At 38.9% G+C, this 16,105-nt stretch overlaps 1 protein-coding gene across 2 annotated transcripts in view; it reads left to right on the top strand.

The window, feature by feature from the left end:
• Positions 1-1,398: 1,398 nt before the first annotated feature.
• LOC134213721 (1-acyl-sn-glycerol-3-phosphate acyltransferase alpha-like) overlaps positions 1,399-16,105 on the top strand; it is a 33,783-nt gene continuing 19,076 nt past the window's right edge. For both annotated transcript variants that reach the window (XM_062693019.1, XM_062693020.1), the window contains exon 1: positions 1,399-2,252. In XM_062693019.1, the coding sequence (XP_062549003.1) occupies positions 2,226-2,252 (27 nt within the window). In that variant the 5' untranslated portion in view covers positions 1,399-2,225. The remainder of the gene's footprint in view (positions 2,253-16,105) is intronic.

Below are 16,105 nucleotides of genomic sequence, written 5' to 3'. Positions count from 1 at the left end.
GAGGATGACGGTGAGATAAAGTTAGACATTCGCCCTTCATCAGTGATTTATTAGCTTGAAATTGACTCGCCTCTTTGGGTTTTAGTATAGTGTGTTGCAATGAATTAATTGTAACTTTGTATTGTAACCTCGCATTTATTAACAGTGAAAGTGAAATATTATCTGCACACTTCTTCTGATGTACACCACTTCAGGATTGGCTCATTGATTTAGTCATTCATTGAGACTGCTTTGTAGCGCGTAAATAGTGCAGCTCGTTAATGAAAGAACACGTTGTTACTATCCATAATTTGTTTCCATTAGCATTAGCATAGCATTAGCATAGCATTAGCATAGCATTAGCATAGCATTAGCATAGCATTAGCATAGCATTAGCATAGCATTAGCATAGCATTAGCATAGCATTAGCATAGCATTAGTATAGCATTAGCATAGCATTAGCATAGCATTAGCATAGCATTAGCATAGCATTAGCATAGCATTAGCATAGCATTAGCATAGCATTAGCATAGCATTAGCATAGCATTAGCATAGCATTAGCATAGCATTAGCATAGCATTAGCATAGCATAGCATAGCATTAGCATAGCATAGCATAGCATTAGCATAGCATTAGCATAGCATTAGCATAGCATTAGCATAGCATTAGCATAGCATTAGCATAGCATTAGCATAGCATTAGCATAGCATTAGCATAGCATTAGCATAGCGTTAGCATTCCATTAGCACGGCGTTAGCATGGCAGTAGCATACCACTAGCATAGCATTGGCACAGCATCAGCATGGCATGGCATTAGCATAGCATTAGCATAGCATTGGCATAGCATTAGCATAGCATTAGCATTAGCATAGCATTATGGCATGGCATTAGCATAGCATTAGCATAGCATTAGCATAGCATTAGCATAGCATTAGCATAGCATTAGCATAGCATTAGCATAGCATTAGCATAGCATTAGCATAGCATTAGCATAGCATTAGCATAGCATTAGCATAGCATTAGCATAGCATTAGCATAGCATTAGCATAGCATTAGCATAGCATTAGCAAGTACCTTTATTTGAACTCATTATCTTTCCGTTTTATGTTAGCCCTGAGTCATAACAAAACTAGAATCAACTATCCGCGCATAAACTTTTATATTGTCGAATATTATTAATAAGACACATTCAAAGGCTTAATCTAACCCTACATTCTTTGTGTAGTGCATGAAATAAAAAAATGAAGGGTTCCATTATTCGAATACCATTCACAAAGTGTGGCGGTGCAAGAAGTTGAAGTGCGTCACAAAAAAAAATGAGGGGACAATCCCATACCGCGACTAGTCAACAGCGCACCAAACCAACGAGACAAGCAACGGATCGGAGATATATCAGTGGACTCTCGCTCGCACGCAATTGAATTCAGTCGCGATTCATTCGTCGAACTAAATAGAAGAAGTGTTTGCAGCTTCGTACTTTTCAGTTTGCGGAGATTAACATTTGGTTTAGGCATTACAAAAACGTGCTTTTTCTCTTGTGATAAACCACGGTTTATAAGGATTGGAGCGATATCGTTCCATACCAAACGGTCGCTGGGTGGTTGGCTGCGAGAGTCGTTCGCAGTGCGCGCGCGTGTACATCACTCCGTCACCCGACGTTGAGAGTGTCTTACTGCAGCTGCACGACCGAAAGCATGGAACGCCGGCAAGTGTGAGCGATTGAAGTTTCTGTTTTGCCTGTCCGAGAAGAGCAAATCTACACGCGAAGAATGGATGTCACTATTCTGCTGTCTGGTGCCAAAACACAATGATAATATCGCAATATTATTCTCGAGTTGGCGAGCAACATTGTCGAGAAGTGCTGACTGCTGATAGTCGAAATATGTGTTTGCTTTGAGAAAAGTGCTGTGAATATCCAATGAAACTTATCAAATAAAAACTGTGTTCAGTTCACAGAAATGCAGTGCAAAGTTTACCTTAGCTCTAGAATATAAATTAGATTATTGTAGGAATTGAAGAAAAAATCAATGAAAAACTAGGTCAATGTGAAGTGAAGATATATAAACGAATCAAAAGCAATACCCTCAAGTATTATACATCAATCATATAAATATACAAAGACTGCAGCATCAGTATCACGGGGAGACCCAAAAAAAACGGCCAAATCTTATACAATCGGAAGAGATTCGATATATAAAACAGCACGCAAGTGGCACAACATCATCATAATACAGTGCGGCAAGGCGATGGAGGCAATAATTAGTACAATAAAGGTAAATATGCCTAATAACGCTATATGTAGTGCGGCAGTGAGGTGAGTTACAGTTCGGTTTACGATATCGTGTTTGCGATGGCAACGATAGGCAGAGACCGATAGCAGCAACGTCAGACCGGCCAGCCAGCCCTTCTTGTCACGGGGGGGTTGTTTCATGTTCAGTTTGTGTACAAAAATGCACTCGTTAAGGGTATGCGATCTGGATTGTGTTTGTAACGCATTTACGACGCATTTTGCATTCAAGAAATGATAATTCAATGATTCCTACAATGCCAAATGAATCGGCCAATAAATATGTGGCGATAGGAATGTCTTAACTAAAGCATGATTCTTTTGTATAAAAGATTGGTCTACAAAGTTGTTTCTAGTACAAATACTCTTGTTTTGATGCCATTGTTAATTAGTGTGGTTTTCTTCATGGAAACAAAGCTTAAAAAGTGTTAACAGTTTGGATTATGATTGTACTTTTGTATTCTGTGCGGTTCGATAGTGATCATGAAATAAATACAGGCCTGTTTATGAGCAATTCTTCAAATAACAGCAGGGACAACTGTGTTATTATTGTTAATTATATACATATAGGTATATAACATTAATCCATGTTCAGTGAAGTAGATGAACTATCAATTAGAAACCAGGACCATCAGTTTAAAAAAAGTTTTCGAACTATTTCAAAAGCAACAAAATTCTTCATCTTCTAACGAAACATTCTATTTTGATTCGGAATAGTTAAGAATTTAAATAATTGCTTGAGGAAGAATCCCAACAGCCACTATTAGACATACCAGAAATGCTTTTACGAGCATAAAACTGAGTTTGCACGCTCAGTTTTTGAAAGGAATGAAATCGATGGATAGCCAAGATTTTTTTCCCAACAGGCTGAATGTCGTGAAAGTTCAACGACGTATTTTTAGCTTCCTTTATACAAAAATCCTAGTGGCTTTTTAATATTCGAGAAATTATTTTATAGTTTTTTGGTTTTGTTTTCTTTATTTCCGTAAATTTCTTGCCCATTGTTTCATATTGGCTGGATAAGGCTATGCTAATTTTAAGACGCTACTTTGATAATTTTGAAAATTTGACCGCCACGTGGTGGTTTGTAGCGGCAAATGCTTTTATAGCACGTGCTATTTGTTCTGCGGATAAATTTTTAAGATCTGTGGAAGCCTTGGAAAATGATTACGAAAGTTGTACTTTGTTGTAATGCACAATACTTCGCGAGTTGTGAAAAATAAATGTTTCCAAGGGATCTGGAGTTGATGGTCTACTACCGTTACTTGTAAAAAACTGTGCTACTTCATTGGTAACGCCACTTCTTCTTTTGTTCAACCGATAAAAAAAGCTTTTGGAAATCTGCATTCATGGTTCCTAGCATAGCATGAGCAATTGTACGTCAGTACAATGCTCAACAGCTCAACAAAAATGTTTGGGATAAGTACCTTTTCTTATACAGAAGCATTTTTATACCTGGGTACGTCCTTACAATCACGGAAGGAAAGCAGGGAATGTTAGTACAACATCTACTAGTTAAGATGCATGGCACCCATACTACCTTCATAGTTCTCTCGGGAAAGAAAGCGTTTGTCAATAAAAATATATGGTAAAAAGTCATTAAAATATATCCCAAAATGAACCATACAAGGCAGAACAAAGTAACCCGGATCTTGCAAATGTTCAATGACGCACTAATTTCTTTACTCACCGACCACAAACGGCACACGTATGAATATTACGGTAATGTGTTAACAGGTAGGCTCAAGCTATAGCAAAACTAATTTCAATGTTCTACACAAATACTTCGGAAAACAAAAATCAGTGCACGACGAAAATAGCATAGCTTGTTGCACTCTACGAGAGACGGTACATGGTATAAGTGAAGTTTTATGGAAAAAAAATGTTTCTAGAAAAAGTTATTATACCAAAATGGTTTTGAATGAAATGTAGATCCCTTTTTTTTGTTCTTAAAATGCTTTATTTACAGATTCAGGTGTACATGGTCAAGTAACTTCTCAGGGATTCATTGCTTTTATTATTATGTGTAATTTCTAAATTGTACATTATGTACCTATCGAAAATTTTCAAAATTCTACCTTTTACTGTTCTATTACAATTTATTGTAGTATAGTGGAGATCTTCGAAACTAATATTAGTATGTTGGATAATCATACTGATGTTCATTATTGTTGTCTGCCATAAGTTCCTTAGCAGCACACATGTTCCACATAGGTTACTGCAACTTATATGTGACCGGATTCAGTCACAATCAAGTTGCTGCAACCATTTTTGTCTGACTTGTGCTGCTCGGGTTGGTTGTTAAGTATCCTTCAAATTGTTTTTGAAAATCACGCCAAGAAATTGGATTGCTTTTTTCTAGATTATACCATACCAGTTTGGAAGTGATGCCCCGATGTTCATTGACGTCTTTCGCATGTTCAGTTTTGCCCCTGCTGTTGTACCAAAACGTTCAAAGCAGTCCAAAATCCGTTGAATTTTTGATGAACAGCGCACAATGATCGTAACGTCATCTGCATATGCAATTACACATTATCCTTGGCATATTTCCGCCAAGGCATCTAGAAGTGGTTGGAGATACAACACGAATAGTAGCATACTAAGTGGATCTCCTTGCCGAACAGATCTTCTAATGGCAAAACTTTCACTTGTTCGGCCATTGATAAGTAGGGTTACTGCTCCTGGACTTCATCTCATAGCTCCGATATTGGTCTCACGAAAAACAAAATAATGAAAAGGTATTTGGTTTGTTTATTATTTTTGTGATTTTTTTCAGCAATGAGCACGCATGTTATCAAAAAGAAGCGACGAAATTGGTGCCGTATTTCTTTGTTTCGCGATGAGATGAATATATGTTCAGTGAGATGAAAAAGGGAACAGTTCCCCTAGTTGAGATTTGGAATGAGCTGTTAGAGCAGTCAAAAGGTCCGCGAAACGATTGTTAAAACCCATCCTACGGATAGTTGACATAAGGTATGACCGGCTCATCCTATCGAAAGCATGGCTAAGATCACATGTTATGATAACTTTTTCCTGTACCTTCTTGTTTGGAAATTGCTATTCGGTCCCGAATAGTACATGTTGCTTCAAAGATATTACGATTCCCGTTACTGCATTTTTGGTGAGGGAAAAGCACAGCTGGTGTAAACTGTTCGAGGCGATGTTTCATCACTCTACTGAATATTTTGTAGTCAACATTCAAAAGTGTTATTGGTCTAAGCGAGCTCAGGCTGTTGTCTCCTCCACATTTGCGTACCTAATCTAATCTAATCTAATCGAACACAAACGCAGCCAGTACAAAGAAAGCATCCTGGAAAATCATTGAGTTAGATGACGCCCAATAATTTTTCTTGTCAATATTGAGGCTCACAGCATACCAGTGGTATGACATAAACTTCAAAGCGGCCAGGCCCACTGCGTTGTGTTTGCCGCAGAGATGATTCTTCGAGATGTATCGTGTTCAAGTAGTCACTTCAACATGGTACATATCACGAATCTACAGGGGTTGAAGGATGCGTGGACATACCGTACCATACGCACCGCGTTCTTTTTAAGTTCTTATTTTGGTAATTGTATATAAATATGTAGTGAAATGAATAACATTATAATAAAAAATTATATCAAATTTTATATATATTTGTAGAATATAACATCAACTAGGAGCCAAAGTTAACTCGGGATGTACATCTCGTGTAGAAAAAGCTGGAAATTGTAAAGAATTTAATTATTTTTTAGAATGTTATGAGTATCAAATAGCAGGTCATGTGCCAGGACGTCGTCTGCATAAAGGTTACATGAGAGGTTGTGAAGTTTTCCGTCCTGGGATGTTTTGTAGTGGGCTATGAAAATGTTAAATCATGAAAATATGAAGGAACATAATACAATAATATAAATATATAAAAGCATGAAAATATGAAAATTTTAGAATACGAAAATAAGATACATAAAAATATAATGTAATAAAAGAATAAAAATTGCTATATGAAAAAAATGAAAACATGAAATTAAAAAATGAAGATACAAAAATATGAATACAAAAAACATAAAATATTGAAAATTTGAAAATATAAAGGGTGATATTAAAGAATAAAATTTTGAAAATATGACAATATGAAGATCTGAAAATAAGATAATATAAAAATATTGAAACACAAAAATATATAGGGTGAATGACGTCTTTGGCAGGTTCCGCTTTATTATTGTCAGGAGGGTTTTTTACGACTGATTATGCTCAAATTTGGCCTAAACATTATTTGCATATCAAAGAATATTGTGGCCAAATTTCATAAAAATCGGTCGACAAAAACCCCCCTGACGATAATAGAACAAAATCTGTGAAAGCCGTATTTTCCCCTAACATGGAAATATGAAAGTATAAAAAATTGAATGATAAAAATATAAAAATACAAACATATGAAAACGGAAACATGAAAAATATAGATATATGAAAATATGCAAGTTAAATTATAACAACATGAAAGTATGAGGATATAAGAAAGATAAAAAAGTTAAAATATTAAAATTAAATATTAGAAATCATAACAATATGAAAATATGATAGCATGAAAAAAGAAAATACAAATTTATGAAAATACAAAAGAATAAAATATGAAACTTGAAATTTAAAAATCCAAAAGTATAAAAATTTGCACATATACAGGTATAACAAATGTGAAAGCATGAAAATATAAAAATATAAAAGTATCATAATGTGAGCATATACTAAAAATAAGAAAAATATAAGAATATGGAAAATATGATAATATAAAAGTATGATAATATGAAAGTGTAATAACATGAAATTATATAAATATGAAAATACAAAAATATGAAATATAATAATTTAAAAATATTAAAACATGAAATATCAAATAAAAACGTAATTTTAAATTTAAAGAAATATGAAAATATGATAATTTAAAACCATAATAATATGAAAATTTTAAGACACAAAAATAATAAAACATGAACGTGTAAGATTAGGAAAGTATAAAATACGTAAGTAAAAAAATAATAGAATGTAAAAATATAAAATTATAAAAAATATGGAAACTTAAAAACTTAAAATGTTAAAATATGAAAAATAAATATAATGAAATATGAAATATAAGTATAATGAATATATGGAAAACAAATAAATTACTATACATTATTTCGTGGACTGGAAACTAGTGATACTCATGTTTCATTTGACATCTCTGTCCAGATTGCTATCAGAAATCAAGGTGGGTGTAGTCCTTAATTTCAATCTATGACAAAAATGACAAAAGCATTAGAATAACTATTTCTGGCCTGTACCGTTAATAGGGAGAGAAGGAATAAGTACCACGGAGTTGGATATTGGGAAGGTATTCTTTGGGTCAGGATGTGCCTGTAGCTGGCAATGTGACCATGGTAGAACTTACCCCGTAACACACCACGTAAAGGTGTCTACCCAGCGTTACGGGTATTGTCTCCTCCACATTTGCGTACCAAGTCAATAACTCCATCCTGCAGATCCTGTCGAACCACTCCACTTTTGATATCGTTCATCACCAGGGCTGACAATAGTCATTCTCGTCGTATGAAGAAAGCGAAAGAAATTTAGTCTTCTTCATAACATTGCACGACGCAACACCTATTCGTTTTCTTCGCGCCGCATGCGTACCATGACGATAGTCGCGCAGCCAAAAGGTACGACGTTTTTCGTCGTCACTTCTTCACACAATTGATTGCACGTCATTATAGACGGATTGGTTAAAAACATAATAGCGTCTCAAATAAACAAATAGTAGGAACTTTGGTAACATAAATGTATCGATAACATTCATAATGCTTTCATACGTTGCTTCAAATTCATTATTACAAAGGATTAGTAAAAATCTTCGCATGGCAGCTGCCGCTTGAAGAATAACGGTATGAAGTCTTCGTTCTTCGATGTCGTCACGGTATGAAGTCTTCGTTCTTCGATGTCGTCACGACGATTTGGTTACACGACGAAAGCTAACGTCGTGTGCGTCATTGACGATGTGTAGAGTAGCAATGAAGACACTGCAACTCGTCGCTACTGTGGCATTTCGTGCTATGACGATGACTATTGTCAGCCCTGTTCATCACCAGCACCAGCTCTCGTTTTATTATATCCCATGATTTGACATAGAATTCTCTTGTGAGGCCATCCTTGCCCGGTGATTTATTTGAAATCTTCCATCTTTCATTTATTTCAGAATCCTTCATAGCGCGAAAAACTTCATTCTCATCTATGTCATCCATGATTCGACTATTCCCATCATGATTTTCAGCCAGTACTCTCCTAGGGTGAAAAAGTTCGTCTTCTACAACCTCCTCTTCGTCGAAAAGGTTTCGGTAATGCTCTAGAATCCGTTGACGTATTTCTACCGGCTCCGTAACTCGCTGTTGATTCACCTCCAATGTTGTGATATTCGTGCCCCGTCTCCTGTTTTCTTGCTCCGCAATTTGAAAAATAGATACATCTTCGCCTCTCAGGAACGCAACATTTGTTTTTCTCTTCGAATCAGTAAAACGTTTTTGTTTCTGCAGCATAATAGCTTTGATCCTGTTTATTTCGGTAGTGCAATCTTGTTCCCTATGCTGCTCAAAAGCATGATGCAAACACGTAGGGGAGAACGGTCCAAAATGCACCCCTTAAGCTTTTTCGATGTTTTCGCCCATATAAACAAAAATACCCAACCATTTTAACGTATAGGTGCAAAATTTATAAACCCAGTTACATTTCACAATGATTTCCTATTCAAAACAATAAGGTTTTCATGACTTTCTAACGCATTTAAAAAATGTTTTAAAAATAGGCCTGGGGCAAAACGCCCGAATGGTGGTCTAAAATGACTCAATTGCATGTAAAATTATGGTGAACGCATGGTTGTTTGTTTTTTCTTAATGGATTGAGTTACAATCTTACGGATGTGGTGGAAAAATAGCAAATCGTTAAATTTGAGTGAATATGAAGGGATTTTGCTAAATGTTTCCAATGGAGCTCAATGATGGACAACTAATTATGAATAGCATTGGTAATATTCGTTCATAAATGTACTAACAGATTATATGAGTGATTTTATGAGTGAGACCATTTTGCCCCAGGGGTGCATTTTGGACCGTTCTCCCCTACATATGTGGTGTTGTTCGTGTTGTCTGCAATGCGTTAGAGTTTTTCCAGCTAAGAAAAGGTGCTATTTTCTTTTTTGCATATGAAGCCCACCAGTCAGCCCAAGAGCCGTAATTTCTTTTTTGCCGCACCCAGTAGTTCCATTTACTCCTCAATTCATTCACATTCTCGTCAGTGAGCAGCTGATTATTCAGTTTCCAGTACGGTCGCTGAAAGCAATGGGAGAACTATACGCGATACAACAGCTTTATGGTCACTGAAGCAGTTAACTTCATGCCTACAGTAGTGTGCATTCGACAGACACGTTGATGTAACGTATATTCTGTCTATTCTCGATATCGATCTACCACGGACGAATGCAGGCTTGCCAAAAACTCCTCGCCGAGTAGAAAATGAGCAAGAGCAAGAGTTTTTTTGAGGAGCAGAAATAAGCATCAAAACTCACAACATTGTGCATCATTAAACCCGAGCTTGCACGCTTAAAGTAAATTACACATCGCATGAATAATTTTCACACATGACGACGATGACACGAGAGAATGGCAATCTGTGTGAAAATTATGTGTAAGACATGCACAGTCGCTGTGTAATGTCTTTTATTCTTTTAATATGTGTAAGAAACTTTGCTTCGAACTGTCAAGTCCATTTTGATCGCCATGATGACGGTTGCGTCCGGCATGCATCGCAAGGAAAATGACTTTTTCTGTGGATTTTCGTTTTGTTTCGATACGATACAACTAAAATGTGCGACTATAAAAATCGCACTTTAGTTTGGTCATATCGGAACAAATGGGGACTCCTCTGAAATAGTATAAAAATGTTGCGATAATTTTCAATTCACATGAAAAAATATAATTGAGGTTAGGTCCGTTTTCCGACCGCTCTCTCACTGTGTGAAATGAACTCATCGGAAATCGTTAACCGTCAATTACACTAAAATGAGTAACATGGCAGATACTCATAATATGTGTTGTTCCAGGTTAGGCCCGTTTTGTGTGAACGAAACACAAAATTGTGTGAATGACTTTAAGCGTGTGTGCGTCGCAAAACAAGAGCGAGTCTATCTGTTCATCTTTTTCTTTTGGTGCGTCACTCACATACACTCAACCTCAAAAAGCCTCCGAGATTTTTTTTCACATACAAAGCGTCGCTCCGGAGGCTCAATGAGTGCTCTTTCGCCCGACGCCTCACTCACATGTGTTTTTATTTTGCTTTTCCTCACTCTGTTTTTTGTACCTCTGCTTTTTTACGCTTCCACTCAATTGTGAGGATGCGAAGGCAGCATTTTGCTGATGATGATTTTATTTGACTCTAGCGAGGGTGAGGAGTTTTGTCAAGCCTGCGAATGAGTAGTCGATATGTTGGTTGAATCGCTCCCAAACATCATCCAAATTCAGACTATCGCACAAACGCTTCAACATTGGACTTATGTTGGACACACCTGTTGCGTCGATGGGATCAATTACTGAGTTGAAGTCACCCAACAATATGGTATGCGTAGCGTAGCTTTGCAAATACTGTGGTACAGTTTGATTAAAAAACATCTCCCGCGCAACTCTGTTGTTTGAACCCGACGGTGCGTAAATGTTTACCATCTTCACCAAATATTCGTCATTTCCCAATTCTATGGATATCACCCTTGAATCCAAGCTACGATCTACTCGTCTAACATCAATACTACTACGCACTCCTATCGCTGTGCCACTCTTTGTTTCATTGATATTCATTATCATTTGATATCCAGGAATATTTATACATTCTCCGACTACCTCTTGGAACGCTGTAATATTCAAATCTAGTGTGTAGACGAAAGCCCTCAGCGCGTTTATTTTGTTTGTGTTACTTATGCCGTTAAGATTGATTGTTGCAAATGTATACGTATAATTCGGCATAGTATTTAAGTAACCCATAGTCCGTTGAGTTACTTACCGTCTTGTCTGGTCCTTGATGATCGTCGTGCTCTCATGTTGTCTAGTAACTCGTCGTCCGAGATCTCCATCGAAGGCTTCTCCGATCCTTATTGATTGATTTTCATTGGCTTTTATCGGTGAGATCAAACTACCTAAGCTCAAAGCGGAAGGGAGCATGTTTGCAAAGCACTATGAAGCACAGAATTGAAAGTTATCGCAAGCGAGCGACAAGCATAAAAATTGAATAGAAGTTGAAACGTAAGCAGAGGGCCATTGAAGAACAACACGAAATTGAAATCGCTGTTATTTTACCTAACGTCCACCCAGGAACGGCTTGGCTGATAGTGTGTGAACTATCTTACCAAGACAGGCAAAATACCAGTTATTTCAACCTGCTCATATGTTGTTCGGCGTTCGGAGACAGTTCTAGTGATCAGTGTTCAGTTCTCCGATCCTCTGGTAAGATAACTGGATCTGCTGTTCGTTGGTGTGATAAGCGGTCGGTCACTCACTACGCTGCTCCTTGTCGACTTGGCGATTTGCTTTGCAGGTTCTTCAGTTGTACATTCGGTCTCCGTGGTTGTGGTTTTCACTGCTTTCCCCCGGGTTTCAGTATCGAGTGATGAAGCTGGACGTTTGAAGTGATTTTGTTCTTTTTGTTGTGTCAGTGAGTGTTGTTCTAGTGGCGCGTTTTTGTCAAACTCCGGTTTCGCTTAAATCTGGCGATGAACCAGCAAGTACTCTTGAATAGAGTGATGAGCTTTTGTTTTGCTTAGATAGTTTCGATCGGTTTTCTGCACAGCTGGTACCGAAATGGACTTCCTGGTTACAGTGCCTACACGTTTGAATTTGATTAGTGCAAGTGCAGTGGCTACTGTATCCCTTGATGCTGACGAACGATGGAATCAGTGTTGTCATACGGATGCGTACGATACGCACCCCGCTAGGTGTTTGGGAGAAGAATTGCGAACGACACATTTCGTGCTTGATGCTGATGATCTCTCCGTAGTGTGAGAGATATTCTACAATTCACTCTTCGGGCATCTTAGGCGGCAAATGATGCAGTTTTACGTCCGTACCTCCGTCCTCGACGTACAGCCTGATACGGTGATTAGCTCCATTGCTGTTGAGCACGTATTTGTTGTCGTACTGTTCCACTACCTCCCGTACAGCTTCCTGCGTCCGTAGCTCAACAAATACTTTGCCTTCGATTCGATCAATCTAGATAGCAGCAACTTCCATTAGTGTCAAATTCAGGTTTTTTGCTATGAAGTTGAAGATACTTTCGTCCCTCAACCTTGCAAATGCCACTGATGTCGATGAAGAAGTTTCGTTTCCTCAGCGAATCCATGGTTTTAGATGGGGGCTTGGTTGTAACTGCCAGTGCCTTTCCACCGTGTTTAAGAACCTTTCCTGGTAGTTGGTCTGCCACATCGCCATTCAGGTGCTCTTTGTAGTGCTGCCGCTACCTTTGGATCACCTCATGCTCGTTTGTAAGAAGGTTCCCGTTTATGTCCGTACACATATCGGGCTGTGGCACGTGGCCCTTACGTGAACGGTTCAACTTCTCATAGAACTTTCGTGCGTTATTAGCGCGGTACAGTTCCTCCGTCTCTTCACGGTCTCGATCTTCCTGCTGGCGTTTTTCCTCCGGAAAATAGAGTTTTGTCTGTTCCGCGCCCGTTTGTATCGTGCCTCGTTGGCCCTTGTGCGGTGTTGCAGCAATCTCGCCCATGCTGCATTCTTCTCCTCCACTAACTGCTCACATTCGCCGTCATACCAGTCGTTTCTCTGATCCGGAGCCAACGTGCCAAGTGCATCGGTTGCGGTGCTTCCATTGGCGGATCGAATATCTCTCCAGCCTTCTTCAAGAGATGCTGCGCCTAGCTGCTCTTCCGTTAGGAGTGCCACTTCCAGCTGCTGCGCGTAATCTTGGGTAGCCTACCGTCTTGTAGCCGCCCAATGTTTAGCTGTGGCCGACAACTCCGACGCGTGTTGATCACCGTCAAGGGTTTTGAGCGCAGACATACTTCAACGAGGTAGTGGTCGGATTCAATATTCGCACTGCGGTAAGTGCGTACGTTCGTGATGTCGAAAAAGAATTTACCGTCGATTAGAACGTGGTCGATTTGGTTTTACGTTACTTGTTTAGGTGATCTCCATGTGGCCTTGTGGATATTCTTGTGGTGGAATAAAGTGCTTCGGACTACCATTCCGCGGGAGGCTGCAAAGTTTATGCATCGTTGGCCGTTGTCGTTCAATACGGTATGCAGACTATCCGGTCCGATGACCGGTCTATACATTTCCTCTCTTCCTACTTGAGCGTTCATCATGTCACCGATGACGATTTTGACGTCCCGCAGTGGGCATCCATCGTATGTCTGCTCCAGCTGTGCATAGAACGCTTCTTTCTCGTCGTTGGGTCTCCCTTCGTGTGGGCAGTGCACGTTGATGATGCTATAGTTGAAGAAATGGCCTTTTATCCTCAGCTTGCACATCCTTGCGTTGATTGGCTGCCACCCAATCACGCGTTGGCGCATCTTTCCCAGCACTATGAAGCCGTTTCCCAGCCTGTTGGTGGTGCCACAGCTTTGGTAGAAGGTGCCCGCTCGATGCCCGCTTTTCCACACTTTCTGTCTTGTCCAGCAGATTTCCTGCAGCGCTACGACGTCGAAGTTGCGGGGATGTAATTGATCCTTTATTCGTCGCCTAGGTCGTTGCCGACTGTATCGAGTCGCATTAACTCTTTATATAGTTCGTAATTATTGGTTTTCCAGGCGGCTTATTGGGCCTGCGCAAACCTCCTGTCGGAGGGGCCGTCGTGTCAGGGCTGTTTAGCATCCCACCTAACACCAGGACTTGGGCTTGTGCGCTTTGAGCGGCACACGGTCGCTTTGGCGGAGCCTACTTGCGGATACATGCAGCTTTTTATAGAGGTTTAACAGGGCCCAGTATCAAACCACAACTCGCAGATGGCCTGGGGAGGGATCGTCAAGCCCTTGGACATAGTCCCTGCTGCCCCTAAGAATATGCACCGACGGTTTTCAGCAGATAACAAACCCGTTTGAGTTTATCATGCACGCAGTAAAATAAACTGTTGTCCTTGCGAAATGTTGTTAGCTGTGTTGTATCAGTGAGGAATTTGTCTGAATCCATGGTTAATTTAACTTAAATTAAAAGTCCAGTTTCTGTGTATAAAAAGGCTTAAAGAAGACGTAACTCCAAAGTGGCTCTAACATTTTTTTTTTACCCAGGGATGCAGTTTAGTCCCATAATTCAGCTCCAGGTATTAGTTTTGATGGAGATTTTTTTTTCGTTAATAACGATCAGGAGAGCACCGTGGATCATCTATTCTTCTTCTTCTTCCTCTTCATTATTCTTCAATGGCTCTAGATTCCAACTGGAACTTGGCCTGCTTTTTAACTTAGTTTTTTCTCTTTTCGCATTTCCTAAGTTATTAATTGCCCGCCATTGCATGAGTATGTATCTTGTGTGGCAAGTACAATGAATATACTATGCCTATGGGAAGTCGAGAATGTTTCCCACCTGAAAACATCCTTGACCGGACCGAGAATCGAACTCGCCATCTCCGGAATTTTACGCCTTTGCTCGCAAGGCTAATGGAGACCCTTTACAGTACTATTACAAACCAAAAAAAATCATTATAAACGATTTTTGGAGCTTCGCATACCCTTACAGATTTCAAAGGAAGCCCCGAACAAACTGGACTGTGACGATTGTGCATGCCTGTGTGAGTTACGATAAATGATAGCTCACTAGAGGCCCAACGACTCCCAACGCTCACTGCAGCAATTGTAATACCGTCCAGGGAGACAATAATAATTGTGGAGGCAATTAGTTACTCCTCTATCGGATGACGACCACGCGTTTCTCTCTGAGTTGTGATTGTTGCCGTGAACAAAATGTATGTGGGTATGTAATGCATTATTGATGGCCTGGATTGTGCCTGAAAGTATAATCGATTCGGATCGAAACACTACACATGATGGAACCGGCTTTTAGTAATTCCAGAGCTCATATTGGTTTCGAGTCGGTTTTTCATCCCATTCATGTTTTTCATATAAAAACACAAAACAATTGCCAGAGTTTGAGAAAATTTAACGCTACAAACATTTCTTCCGAATGTTACCCGAATCGAAATGAATCCGCTATCTGAATGGCGAATGTTTTTTTAAGACGATTGCTTATTATGGCAGTAAGGGAAACCTTAACTGAGCACTAGGAAAAATTATTCAAGAGCTAAAGTGGTGGAATTAAACGGAATAGAATAAACTCTGTGAATTGGCCGCAAGCTTATAAACGCTTCAATTTCTTAGAATGAGCATAGTTAAGCAAGAACGTTCTACGAATATTGGAAACCCAATTAGAGCAAATAATTTTCTTTTAGAATGGAAATTCTATAGGAAGAATTTCCGCAAGAGTTAATTGTCAATTGAGAAATTCTCCAATCTTGGCAACTTCGATCAATTCAATTAATTATTTCATTAATTATTTCATTTCAACTTCAATCGGTTTATACTTATTTATTCTTCTATTACTTCATGGTGAATATCAAGAAGGAGGGAAAATGTTTTGACAGCAAACGTTTTTAAGGGCTAATACTGTTAAATGAAGGATTCCGCCAAAAAATCTATTAGACTTATTTTTTTTACATGGTAATGGCGATATGTATCGTCAATCTGTCATAAATGACCGTTGTACGGCTGTTGGAAAGCGGATTAGCATTGAAGTAGCACTTTAGTAGGCATAAGGGAAACTCACTCTACGTCATAAATTTGGAACGTG

Source organism: Armigeres subalbatus, chromosome 2 (assembly GCF_024139115.2).
Source record: "Armigeres subalbatus isolate Guangzhou_Male chromosome 2, GZ_Asu_2, whole genome shotgun sequence".
NCBI lineage: Eukaryota > Metazoa > Arthropoda > Insecta > Diptera > Culicidae > Armigeres > Armigeres subalbatus.
Note: the sequence above shows the minus strand (reverse complement) of the source record. Positions and strands in the feature narration are given on the sequence as shown.